The sequence below is a fragment of the Apis mellifera genome, linkage group LG6 (assembly GCF_003254395.2).
Source record: "Apis mellifera strain DH4 linkage group LG6, Amel_HAv3.1, whole genome shotgun sequence".
Classification (NCBI taxonomy): domain Eukaryota; kingdom Metazoa; phylum Arthropoda; class Insecta; order Hymenoptera; family Apidae; genus Apis; species Apis mellifera.
In genome coordinates, this window is record NC_037643.1 from 8519454 (window position 1) to 8534195 (window position 14742).

Genomic DNA, 14742 nt, shown 5'->3' on the forward strand with positions numbered 1-14742 from the left:
TCTACATTGTCAGATTGAATTGCAAATCATAGAATAAATATATGAAAATGAAAGCATGGATTTATGAGGCGCAAGAAAAATTATATAATCACCTCTTCACTGAAGATCTTCTTCACACTTGGGAATGTCGAATATCTCAGCAAACAAGGGTGGTAATTTGAGCTTGGTCCAGTTCCTTCTGAACCAGTCGAGAAGATTCGCATGTCTGGCACCCAAGGCCCTTAATTCTGGTATCCTTTGTGAAACGCTCGAGACACCGGAACACCCGCCCGCGGAGGTAGCCTCACCGGAAACTGTATGGTTCCTTAATGCTTGCACCTTCAATGCCTCCAGAAGGCGATCCTGAAGCCTCTGTACCGCTTTCACATCATTCAGGCCTGGCCTTTCGCTCAGAAGAACGGCACCAGAGAAAAGTCCCAACTCGGTATCCGACAGTTGGTGAGCGTTTAAGGCCGATGTAAATTGCATCAAAGCAGATACAAAATCTGGCTGTTTTGTTTCATATCGATCAATTAATGGATTTCGATAATTAATAACTTTAATATGAAAAAGAGTATCGAAAAGTTTCTAATATAAATATTTGACATATATATATGAATATGAGATTCCAATTCAATTTGAAATTTATTTTTAAATACTGTTCTTTAAATAATTTATATTAGAAATAAAATAACGTATGTACAATTTTTTTCACATCCAATTATCATTAATTCTAACCTACGTGATCACGTGAAAGTGATAAGCGATGAATAATTCTTACCTCGTACATCAATTCCATTTGTTGCCTAGTGATATAAGTACCATCCTCGAATGTCATCGAACTGTCGGTGGTCATCTTTGAGATATGGCTTAGCCAGACCTCAAAGAAACCAACTTTAATCAGGATTAGTTGATCATCCTGCGAAAGATCGCAAAATCCAGGGACCTTTTTGGCAAATTCCACCACCCTTTGAACCGACGGTGTTATCCTGGTGGCAAATTGTTGCCAAAGCCAGATCCTTTGCGACTCAACTGTTTCTGCTGTCGAGGATGCCGCCTCTGGATCCTCTGGGCTGGCGGGCTGCGAAGAAGTACTCGCCTAATCAGCAGGATTATAAAAGAAACAGGCGTTGCTGCCAGTTCCAATTCCATCGTGTCATTCTAATGTTAACCAAATAATTAGAAGCGGATACGACAATGACTGAACTTGGACCAACTTCTTACTAAAGTAAGAAAAAGGATTTTATTGAAATATTTTTATCCAATCTTTGTATTTATTTGACATATCTATCTTGAAATTCTTTTGTATAAGTAACTCCTTCACTTGATTTATATTGAAATTCTACATCAGGAATTTTATATTTCTATAAAAATTAATACAAAAGTCGTATCCCCGTTAATCAGTTCAATAAAATAATCAAAAATTAACTTTAAAATAATAATCTATCATAATATTCATAATATTTATATCATTCGCTCGATCGATATTATATCACGTAATTTCTCTACGAATCGTATCCACCGCTAACGTGATCGTGCCTCCTCCAATTTTTCTATCGAATTTTCGGTAAACTCACCGGTATTATCATCGGTTTCCGGACGATACCCCTCGTTGATTCCTCGGTGAAACCGCAGTGAGCGTGGTGCGCCTGAGAAACTTGAAGTATCACATCGTAAACCGCCAACTGTTTCACATCCGCGTCTGATTGATCCGCCTCTACCACTGCAGCCGGTGGTACACACGGTATAGCGTTTTGAGCTTGGCTGTTGTTGTTATTGTTCTGGCTGCTGGTGTTGTTGTTGTTGTTGTTGTTGTTGTTGTTATTGTTAGTGGTGTTGTTATTGTTATTGTTTCCACCAGTTGGGGATGTGAGCTGCTGTACACCGGTGGTGGTGGTCGTTGTCGTGGTGGTCGGTACCGTGTCTTCGGGGCCACGTTCCCTTGAACGTTTCGGCACCCTGCCGTATCGAACGGCTGGAATGAAAAAAAAAAGGAATGGAGTTTAATCGTTTATTGTCAAAGTGTCGTTCTATACATCATTCGTCGTATCAAAGTAATCGTTCCTTAAAAGGATGCTTTCAAGGGTGGAGAAATATAGGTTTCTATATAGGCGATTGATTTGTAAAGGATTTAAAATGAAATTGTCGAACTTTTACGGAACAGAAATTTTAAAATAGATATCAGTATTGATTTTCAAAGCCGCTGGCTTTAGGGTGTAGAATGTAATCGTTAATATTTCAGACGGATTTTAAAATATCATTATTGACTTTTTTAAAGACGGTAGTTTTTTAGATGATCATTGATTTTTAAACTTAGAAAATTAATTAATTCTGAAAAAGAAAAAAAAACGATGAATTGTTAATATCGTGAAATTAGCCATTTCAAATTAACAATTTAAAGTTAAAGTGTTTGAAAAATAAAATGAAAAAATAAATCGAGTGAAATTAAGCAGAGGAGATTGTAAAGTAAAAAATAGGATGTTTGGCATTTTATTCTGGAAGCGTTGAATCAAGAGCAACGTTGATTACCGTATGCATTAGAAGTTTTCATCTCCTGTATTCATTAATCACTTGAAGTTTGAAACACTTCCAAAGTAGTTTCGAATAAATTTCCGGTCTTCTTCGTTACATTTCACAGATAGATTACAAAACGCGCGTAAATGATTGAATGAAGATTTATTTCAGTAATAAATTAATAATAAAATGTATACACGAATGATTAAATTTTTTAATCAGTGGAAAAAATATATAAAACAATATTTCGACCGGAATCGTTTTAATTAACTGACGTATCGTTTAAAAAATATATATATATATGTGTAATTGAAATTTCATTAAAAAAAAAATCATTTTTCGTATTAAATTTGATATTTTCATATTTCACGTTAATTTATGTTGTCCATTCTAACATCTTGTTCCGAAAATGACCATATTTACCAAAGATTAATATTTTACACGATACTCGAGAGAATTACTCCAGACAACAGAGGATGCAGAGGTTTCAGGCAAGCTTTACCCCGGTTACATCCGCTTCTTAAGCGGATCACAAGACTAACAGGGGCTTATTACGATTTTCCCGACAATACGAGCGGGAAGTACGGACGGTTTCCTATTATACACCGCCGCATATTGCACGATGGAACTTTGACATTTAATTATGTACGCAACTTCGTTTCAGTTTACTTTAACTGCTCGACGAACGTCAGAAATTCCGAAAACTGAAAGACTCGCTGGTTATTGCCACTAGATATATGTAAAAGAGTTTTGTGTGATTGCGAATAAATTTAAAAAATCTAAGCAATCTAAGAGAAATGTGAGCAAAATTTAACTTTTTATAACGAAGGAATCAACGAACTTTTGATCTATTTATTTAATTTTTTTGAAAATAATTAAAAATTACTTAGTAAAATTAAAATTTAAATTGCATTAATCTATTGTATTAATTTTGTAACAAAATTATTAAATCTTAATTAATATTAATTTGTATTAAATCATTTAATTTTAGATAATTTTTAATTAATGAAAAAGTAAAATGATATAATTGAAATTGAAAAATTTAATCTTGCGTTATATTAACCCAATAATATTATAATTGATGATTTGAGAGAGTTCATGAACAAGTGAAAATTTTAAAAATATGATATACATAATTATGAATACATAAAAAAAATGATCTTCGAGCAATTATAAAGTTGCTATTGTATTTAAATTAACTTTTTTTTTAACTTCTTTATATTTAAAAATATTTAAAAATTATATTAAAAAATGAGATAATAAATATAAAATAAAATTCCTATTCAATTAACCTACGCACATAATTGATTAGATTTCATTATCATATCTCTTGAATTTAATTGAAATTTATATGTTATAACTCGTATAAATGAATATTTGTTGACTGTTTAAATACGCAATTATATTATTATATGCAGAACATTGATGAATTTGTAGTATATTATATAGTACTACATATTATATATGTAATTATTTGTATAAGCAATGACATTTCAAATTAATTATAGATATATATTAATAATCATAATATAATAACAATTTATTATTTTATTAAAATTACCTTTAAAATTACATTCTATTATTATCTTGTGAAGTATTGAAGACAAGACAAACATCAATTGAACAGAGATAGAAAAATAAAATTATATTTATAAATTATATTATAAAATATATTGTGAATTATATCTTTTGAAATCTTTCAAATATTTTACGTTATTGATGACTTAACAGAAAATATAATTTATAATTGATTACTTACAATCCCTGGACATGCCGACAGCTAGGCACTTCTTGAATCTGCAGTACTGACAGCGGTTCCGACTTATTCTTATGACCAAACAGTTGCCGTCCTTCAGGCACCTGTATTCTATTTGCTTTTGAATGCTTCTCCTAAAGAAACCCTGAAAGGAAAGAAAAAACTTAGCATCAAAATATATTTTACATTATTCAAAACATATTCAAAAAATTTTTTGATTCGATATTATTATCTTAATAGCAATTGATTAAAAATTGAATTGATAATTTAATATAATAATCGAGTTTTCATATAATTTCAATTTCTTTTTTTCATTATTTTTAGTTTAAATTCTATATTTCAGATATAATAAGATATAATATATATATATTATATTTATAAGATAATATATACACAAATAATATATGTACAAATGTTATGATTATTAAATTTTTAATTAATGAAATTTATTCATTTGATCATTTTCAACATTATTTATAATATTGAAATTTATTCATTTTTATCTAGCATAAGTAAAATTTAAATTATTAATTTTTATTTTTATTTTACTAATCTCTTTTATAAAAATTACAATAAAAACAATCCATCAAAATAAAATAGTCATAAGAAAACATAAGGAACGCAATAAAATGATCAAATAATAAAGAAAAAGATATCTTCATAATACAGAAGTAATCTTTAAAACATTTCCCAAGTGACCATCTCTTATTTTTATATCATCCCGCATCGTATAGCATAGGCATCCGAATCGTTCAAAACGAATAGGATTTACCAGTGTACATTGCTTGAAACAGAGAAATCGCGAACGTTCAATTTTCAACCGTAAAGTTTTTCGGATTTCTTAAGGCAATATCACGCGATGAAAAGGGATTTCTCTTTTCTCCAAGAAGACGAAAAGGAGACCGAATCGAGCTATTCGACGGTCGAATGGTCTTTGATGTAAACTTCGTAATCGCTTTGAACTTTCTATCATATCACCAAACGTTAATATTTGTCAGCAATTTTTCTTCTTTCCTTCTTTTGATCGTGTTTGAAGGCGATTATATTGTCAGAATCATTATAATTGAAATCATATCTAACACCTATTACGCAATTATTTAAAAGAAAACAACGATGAGAAAAAAACCGAAACAGAAAATGAAATGACGAATTAAAATCGTTCGATTATTATCGTGCTAAACTTCATATATTTTATATATAAAATCATATATATTTGATAATTTCATAATTTGTTTTCATTTTCATATAATTTTTTTTTCATTAATTTGATAATTTCGATAAATTCGAAGTTGTTACAATGCAATCGAAAAGCCTACCTAACCTAATTTTCCAATTCCTTTTTTTAATCGATTATTGATATAAATTTCACTTACCTTTGTTACTAATTATTTCCAATTATCATGGTAAAAAATGTTTATGACATACTATATATACGTTAAAACGATATTCGATAATTTCGAATGAAAATTTATTGCAATATGATCGAAAAAAATTCACTAACCTATCATAATCCTGATTTCACAATTGCTTTTAATCATTATAAATTTATTTATTTATAAATTCTTGATAAAAATTTTGTCTATTAAATATCTTGTTGAAACACATTTAGCACGTATTTTATATGAAATTGTTAGAATATTCGATAATTTTGAATAAAAGTTTGTTGCAATGCGATCGAAAGAAAACTCTACGAGACATGGGATAACATCGATTTAACTTTCAAGGATACCGAATGCTAGCACGATCGCCGATTAATTCTCTCAGGTCTCAGTCTGGATTTAGGGATCGTAAAAATGTCGTTCGTGGAGAGAAACGATAGGGAAAAAACGAGCTTTCTAAAACGCCAAGATAGTCCCGTACAGCCATTACTGGCGCCACTTCTACTGACTCGACGTCCTTCGTTGATTTACGAGAATCGATTCGTTTATCGCCTTTATGTAAACGTTCGGCAAATAAAGCGTTTGAACAGTCGCAACACGGAAATATAACGCGAATTTATACTATGTTAATTTATCGGGGATTAATCGTGTGCTTTCGAATTGAAGACAGTATATAATTTATTATCTTTGTGCTAAATATATTGATATAGTCATTTTTCTAAAAGTGTGAATAGTTCCTAACCTTTTCAGAATCATGGATTACTTTTGATTATAAGAAAAACTTGCAAAACAATAAAGTGGTTAAAATCATAACGATAGAAATATAAATAATAGGTATGTATATTATTGTTTAGAAAAATTTAGAATATTTATTATTTTTGCTTTAATGTTAATTGTCTTATTTTAAAAGTATTTATTTAAATTGTATCGCAAAAATGGAAAAATGATGAATATATTCATCATATACACAATAATAGGTTAAAATTAAAAAAAACTTTATTTATTATAATGAAATTTTACTTAATACAAAATTAACTGAACTTCAATTGAATCTATATATATTTACTTATCTGTAATCTATTATGGATATTGAATTCAATTAATGTCAATTTTCATTATATAAATTTCATGTAAAATAATAGAATTCTATTGTAATAGAAATTGATATTCAATCTACATTCAATTATCTAGATTCAATTAAGAAAATCAGTTAACGAAATATTAATTAATCCTATGGTTCAATATTTTATATTTTTATCTATTATCAGACAATATATCAGACAAAACTATCATAGCTCGATGTCTTTAATAACGTAAATTATATATTACAACGCAACCACTTAAATATTTTTTCAATAAATAAGGTTCAGGTATATCGTATATATCGTGTATCGTATATAGAATTTTTTTCATACGAAGCAATATAAATTTCTAAGAATATTCTACAAATTCTATCATATTTTCACATCTTTTTCCTTTCAATAAGATACCTTTAAGCCATAAGCCTGATCAACTTCGTATCCTAATACGAGCACACAAAAGCCATTCTCGATGAAAGTACACTTACCATGTAAGTTGCCATGTAAGGTTGCACGATATCTATTCTTATCTAGTTCAGTCATTATCTATTGTAACAAACCATGCATATCCTTATAAAAATGACAATCCACTGGCAATCGCGAAATTTTCGAAAGTTCTCTCTCGCGGAAGTGTTATCGCTATCCACCTTTTCGCGGAGAAAGCGTAAGAGATCAGCAAAAGATCTTACAGACTTCCTAATTCTACGACTGTGCACGTGTAACGGTATTACGAGATCGGGGAAGACCGATATCCTGGAGTCGGGTAACATCGGACTTCAGTTACACCAAGAGAATCTTGCGTAATTAATTTTAAGCCGAGGCCAACGCGGCCTGCAGATTCAGCCTTTGCTTTTCATTTCCGAGTCGATTACCATCCAACTGCATAGGATTTGAATTATGTCGGATTTTTTGCTGACGAATTTTTGAGCTAACGAATTCTGCTTCCTCACAAAAAGAATACGTGTTTCTAAGCCTAATGGAAAAATTAAAAGTAATATCGAAAAAGAATTAGTGAAATAAATTTTCAATTTTTTTAGTTTTTGATCGAGGATGAATAGAATCGTTCGATACATTTTGTAACGTTATTTTAACTATAAATATTGTTATAAATTTTTCAAATTTGAGAATGTAAAATAAAAAAATAGAAATATTTGTATGATTCCAGAATATATCATTATCTATTCATAGATTCAAAGCATAGTTATAAATTTGTTATTTTCCTGTAATTTTTATTTATAATTTTTAAAATGTCATTTAAGAAGACATTTTAAATATTCACGAATTTGCAAAGAAATATTTATCATATCGAATCATTCAATTTAATACTAAATTTAATTATATATTATTCTCATTTAAAAATATAATAAAAGCATATCCATTTATCTTTTCATATTTTAAAATTTTTATCAAATAACGAATATTCAGTTTCGAGTAATTTATCATTCAAAATTAATTTCCTAATTATACAAAGCATAACTTCTTTCCATTATTCAAGTAAAAAAATTCTTTCAATCGATTTCTTGAATAAAGCTACGTTTTAAAACTTTAAATAGAATGGACAAATTCATCGAAATATTTCGTATAAATTTTCCAAACGGAGAGAAAATCACCATTTCGTGATTCTCAAAAGGAAAAAAAAAAAAAAATTAAATAGAATTGTGAAATCGAAACGAGTAATCGAAATTACCTTGTTGAACGACCATCGTTTTCGCGAATTCCATCCTCGAAATCGAATCGTTTCTAACTTAATAGAAGGCACGAGATATTTCTAGGCATTGGATGAATGCATTTTCTCCACCCTCGAAGGGAAAGAAGTCGCAGGAGTATCGATCGTGCAGTAAAATTTTCAAATCGGTGTCGGCAGATATTGAATTATTTTTAGTCTTTCTTTCTTTCTTTCTTTCTTTCTTTCTTGGATTTCTCTAGGTCAATAGAGTAAGGCGTATAATTTAATTTTATATTTTCTATCTTGGTCGAACATTTTTGGATTCGTCGATTTGTTTTTTTTTCTACGAGAATTATCCAAATAATAAAGGATTCAGAATTACTAAACGAGTAAATGATAACGATGTTGATTTGTTGTGTACAGAATTGGATAAAATTTAAGAAAAAAATATTTTAAATTCTTTAAATTTTCTAAATGATTTTTAGACATATTCATTTATGTATATCAATGAATCTCATCGCACAAATGATTTTTTTCGAATGATGGTAGAAGAACGATGAATTTTAATTCTCAGAAATAATGATCGTTTCTGATTTAAAAATATCTAAGAAAAGTATGTTCTTAAAAATTGAAAAACTAATATTTTTAAAAAAAACGAAAGGCGAGGAAAAAGGAAAACTCGAATCTTGCTTGCAAAGCGTTTCGAGTTGACCGAGTTAGAATCGATTGTGACACAGTTGCAAATGAGATTTTCTTTTCTCGTTCTGAAAATATTGACCGAGTTAGCAAGGGATTTTCGTTCGGTTCGTGGATGCCAATGGGCTTTTGGTCGGAGACAATATCGAGGATCGGTATTTCGAGTGTTTGAAAAGTATGTTGAGGTTTGAAATAAATTTATTCGGTTGAATATAGAAGTCGGATATCTTTTTATTATATCTGATATAATATATAGAGATTATATGAAAAAATTTAAATATAAAATTTGTTTTAAAATAATTTTTATTTATATCGAGAATTTAAAAAGAATTAATTTTTTTTCGAAAAATTAATAGATTTTAAAACGATGATAAACGAGGTGGGAATTTTAATCAATTTAAATCATTCCTAACTTCGACATTCTTCAAGCTTTTATATATTTTAAAACGTTAAATTTTTTATCTTTGTAATTTAATTTGTAATTTTGCTTCAATCTTTCAAATCTCCTAAGTTTATAAAATTTTCAAAATCTTTTGAATATCTTAATCTCGTCGAATTCTTTAAATCTTTAATTGAGTTAATAATGTTCAATTATTTAAACATTCTAAATCTTCAGATTTTCTACTTTTGAAATTTTCTCCTAAATTTTTCATTCTTCTCAACTTTCAAAACCATGAAAATATATGAAAATTTGTAATAAATCTGCCAATATTTAAAAGCTTTCAAATTTTTTTAAATCATTAAAAACTTTCTTTAAATCTCAACAAATTATCAAGTATTATAATCTACTATAAATGTTACATGTAACATGATCAACTTGCATTCTCCAATTTTAATTTCTTTTTTCAAGGACATGTTATCTTAGAAAGATAGAAAATTCATTATAATATTTAATGTAATAAGAAGAGGGTTATATTCATATGTGAAGTATAATAAAATAAATTTATCAATATGAAACATGATTTACCATCTCATTTATTTTATCATAGAAAACAATTTTTGTCATCTCTGAGAATTCATGAAATAAGAATCTTTTTTCACGTGTACAAACATAAACACAAAATAGTATTATAACACAAACTATAAAAAGACTTATTTTTTTCATTATTATTTTACATTTATTCATAAAGAGATTAATTGGAAAATATATAACTCTAATTTCAACAGATTCGATAAATTCAAATAAAAATAAACAAGACTTTATCAGTCAAAACAATCACAATTGGACAGATCATATAACACATTTCTTCTCCAAACAATAATGAATATAATATAAATATAAGATTCGCTTGAACGAATTCCTCTTGTCTTCAAGATGTATATTTATTTTTAATTCTCGTTGCACAACAAAAATTCCCTTCATCAACAATATTATCAACATCACCAAACAAAATTTTCAAAAATTGGATAATCCAACTATTACTCTTAACCAACGTTATCTATCTACCGACTTAATTGTAACCAGTGTGTACAATATGCAATATACCGGGTGGTACGCACACGCACATATACGGCTGGAAATTAATCGAGGGGTCGGTCAGAGGTTGTGTTCCGGCATGGGTCGGGATTGACCCCGTTGAGGCGGCCAACAGGACGGCACGTTTAATAAGCGACATATTATGATTAATGCGTACCAAACGAGAAGTAGGAATATACCTCATGACTTGGTGTCCTTTTGTCGTGCTTTATAAAAGGGGATAAACGACTATGAGGGGGGAAGATAATGAATAAAACCTGGATTCATTTATACGATCGATTTATATTCGAAAATGTTGATATATTTATAGATCTTTGGAGAATTCAAGTCGTATTTTTTTTTCTTTAAAAATTATTTACAAATAATGTAATTCTTCTAAAATAAATTTTTAATTAACAAAATTGTTTATATATAATTATACAAATATTGTAAATATTATAGAATTATATCTAATCAAATCATGAAATTGAATAATTATGACCGAGATTGAATAAGGGTTTGTAAAAAGATTGATCGAAATTCATTTATTATAATTTAATTTTGTTTAATTTTGATTTAAATGTTACAAGATAAAATTAGAAGCATAATATCCATTGGAATAAGACATTTTATCGGAAAAAAATCAAGAATGTTAAATAAAAAATGCACTATATTTTTCAAATATCAATTTTTTTTTTATTTTTACTTTATACGAATAAAAACATTATTGAAAAACGGATAATCGTAATGGACCATGAACCGTAAGATCGGAATATCATTCAAAGAGAATCCAATCCAATAAAGAAGCTCGATTGTGCTTGGTCCCTCGCATAAATGGACGCTAAACTGTTTTAACGTTACGCGAAAAATCGATATACGAAACGTTTTCAATGGTAATTTTCACGGAATCCGAAGCTTTTAACCCACCCTTAATTTTCGTGAGCGTGATTTCGAGCGCATGAGCCATTGCTAGTCATTTAGTTTCATTATTCGCCGCACGCCGCGCCACCGGAAATGAAAGTTGAATGGGAATGAATAGATCCGAGTAATTTATTTCGTGGGAATTAATTCGATAAGTTGACGAGCGAAATGTATAACCGACAGATTGAAAATCACGAAATGAAATCGATAGGATGAATGAAAGGTTGAAAAGTTGATTCGATTGGGCTGGTTATCGGCCAATGATTGAGTGTATGTGTATCTTGATTATGCGTTTAATGACACGCGGTGATTGTATTTGTTTGCAAGATGTTTTATGGTTTCGTTTTAAGATAATATAAGATGGATATTTGAATGGATGGATGGATTTTTGCAGATGCAATTAAGAAAATGGTATGGTTAAATATTCTAAAAAATATTTTATTTAAAATATTTGATATATCATTTTCTTTCTTTTAATTTTTTATGAATGAAAATTAAATTAGAATTCTCTATTTTTTTTTCTTTTATTTCCATTACTTTTCATTCTTTATTATCGAGAAATAAATTTAAATTAAAGATGGAGGTAAAAATTACCGATTCGGTTTATACATATCTTATGATTCGTCATTCGTTCATCCAGTTTACTAATTAGATTTAGCTACGAAGCTGGTTTTTTTTTTTATCATTCATTTAATATTTCTATTTTTTAAAATTAGATCGTCCAAATCTTATTCATCGAACATTTGTAATTACATCTCAACCGTAAGATAAAATGTAATTACAATCAATCACGACTTTATATTGTTAATCAAATTTTTAATCCCTCCTTTATAATTATCAATCCAATTTGTACAATTTTTTTGGCGCTCTCAATTTCTCCGCGCTCCATTCCTATCTACGATTCAGATTTCATCGATCCCGCGTTTATTCCCGACGCGATAATTTTATCACGATCGAGAGATTTATTTCTTGCCTTGCTGTCCCTCGAAATTATTAATCGACTATTTCGTCCCCTCTTTCGCTCGTTCACGCGGTGTCCTAATCTCACTTTGATCGTTATTTTAACACAAACGCGCGTTGCACGTGCCCGTGGAAAAATTGTTTTCTTCAATAAAGACTGCGATGCGTTCAAAAAGGGTTGCTTCGTGATGGAAAACGGTGATAAATTTACGTCGTCCAACCTATTATTAGTTAGTTTCGCTTGGGAGAGGAAGGCCAGAGGATGTCGGCTAAGGAGTTTATCCAGAACAAAAACGACATTTTTAAATATTTAACGCGGGCATGCGACGATATACGTGGGAGATGGAATTAAAAATAAGAAGACGCGAGAGAACGTTGTTACATTTTTTTAATCGATTAATTTATTTTATTTTATTTTTCGTTCAATTATTCGATCGATTAATTCTAATCCATCCTTCTTTAAGTAACTTTTATTCGATATTATATAATAGGAAATTTTATTTTTGCGAGAAACAAATTACGATATAGCAAATGAGATAAAAATTATAGACATAGTTGTATAATTTGTATATACAATATTTGATTGTCAATGTTGTTTCATCCATGATCACCTTGAGTTTGCTAATTTCAAAATCAATATCGAATAACGAGAAACATGTTACATGAATATTCCATGTGTTATCTATGATCAATTTTGAAATTTATCGTATTCAAAGAATATTGTACATATATTTATCTAATAAAAAATCAAATTTTTAGTATTTCATACATATATATAGAAATTGTTGAATACATAGACATAAATTTTGTTTCCTACTCTATTCAATTTCAAATATAATTCATATTCATTATAAGTTATATACATAAGAGAAACTTGGAAGCGATCAAGATGAAAGTCGACAATTTTTTTCCAATCTATTCACACGCATGACTTGCAAATCGTATCCATCTGATTAATCGTCTTAAATTGATCCAAATGTGTGAAAGTACGAAAGTTCTGGATAAAAATGTCAAATATACCGAGTGAAACATAAAATTACCATTGATTTGACTGCGAAATAAATTATTTCAGCTAAGAGAAAGAGAAAAGAAACGCCATTTTGACGCGTCCTCTTAATTCCATTGTAATTTTTTCGAATTTTTTCCCTTGAAACTGAATCTCTAGAAATTATTAATTTACAAATTCAAGTATGACACGTCCAATTTTTAATTCATACTGATATAGTCGTTTACATATCGCTTGATTTTTTTTTCTTTTATTCAGACACGAACGTTGAATCGATGCAACTGAACAGACACAAGTGTTTCAAGTGTGCGTTGTCAAAGCTATTTCGGAACACAGACAAGTCATTAATTTACGAGAATTAGAAGATGTTTCTGAGGTCGGAGGAGTATCGACGTATGTACCTAACGTTTTATTTAAACTCTTGATTTTATTCTTGAAACTGATGGATGAAATATTTAAAGAAATATAGAAAAAAAAAAGTAAATCAATAAATTTGTCATTATCGGATTTTTAAAAAAAGTATATTTTTTTAAGATTATTAAAACAGACTTATAAATTCGAAACCATTCATTTTAGGATAATCAATATTTCATTTTTTTGCAAATAATTTTAATATATATATTTTTTTTTATAAATTCGTTTGTAGATACACTTTTAAATTTTTAACACATCCTATTACAATTTTAATATTTTCAATAATATTTTTTTTTAATTTTTAAATATATATACATCCATGAGTATGATAAATATTTCTCTTGTGTAAACTACACTTGTCTATTCGATCCTCATCAACAATTCTTCTATTTCAAAACATCACATTTCATCATATTTCCATCGAAACACTTATGAAAAAAAAAAAAAAAAAAAAGAAGGAATAATTTAATTTAAAATATCATCCTCTTCGCAAACGCATTTATTTATTCGACCACTTTTTCCCCACACCGTTGATACCAAAACAATCAAAGATACGGTTAAAAATGGAGAAATGAAATAAACCAACAGCAGTCGCGTATCAAAAAACAAAAATAAAAAAACAAAGCCAAAACCAAAACCAAAACCAAAAAAAAAACGAGAAGCGAAACGAGAAGAAACAACAGAAACGACGATAAATGACATGGGTTGAAGGGCCCTCTAACCTCGCCACTCCGACAGTGCATCAAAGTAACGAAATAATGGAAGAGGCTGCTAGTACTCGAGCCGTCTGCTCGTTTTACCATGCGAACGTATCGGTTTATTGGCCTATTAACGATGATATTAATTAACGAAAGCGGATCGTAACTGTGCGGATCGACGTCGACGCATATCTGTCGATTGATATCCCGAAACGGGT

The 14742-nt window shown here is 29.2% G+C and overlaps 1 protein-coding gene across 5 annotated transcripts in view; it reads right to left on the reverse strand.

The window, feature by feature from the left end:
• Nucleotides 1-14742, reverse strand: part of LOC413076 (ecdysone-induced protein 78C) — a 113001-nt gene that overhangs the window by 212 nt on the left and 98047 nt on the right. For 3 of the 5 annotated variants that reach the window (XM_006565396.3, XM_006565397.3, XM_396527.7), the window contains 4 exons: nt 4253-4394; nt 1557-1954; nt 761-1078; nt 93-489 (listed from right to left, as the gene is read on the reverse strand). In XM_006565396.3, coding sequence (XP_006565459.2) covers nt 97-489; nt 761-1078; nt 1557-1954; nt 4253-4394 — 1251 coding nt within the window. In that variant the 3' untranslated portion in view covers nt 93-96. The remainder of the gene's footprint in view (nt 1-92; nt 490-760; nt 1079-1556; nt 1955-4252; nt 4395-14742) is intronic. The other 2 variants (XM_016912743.2, XM_006565395.3) reach the window with 1 other exon arrangement.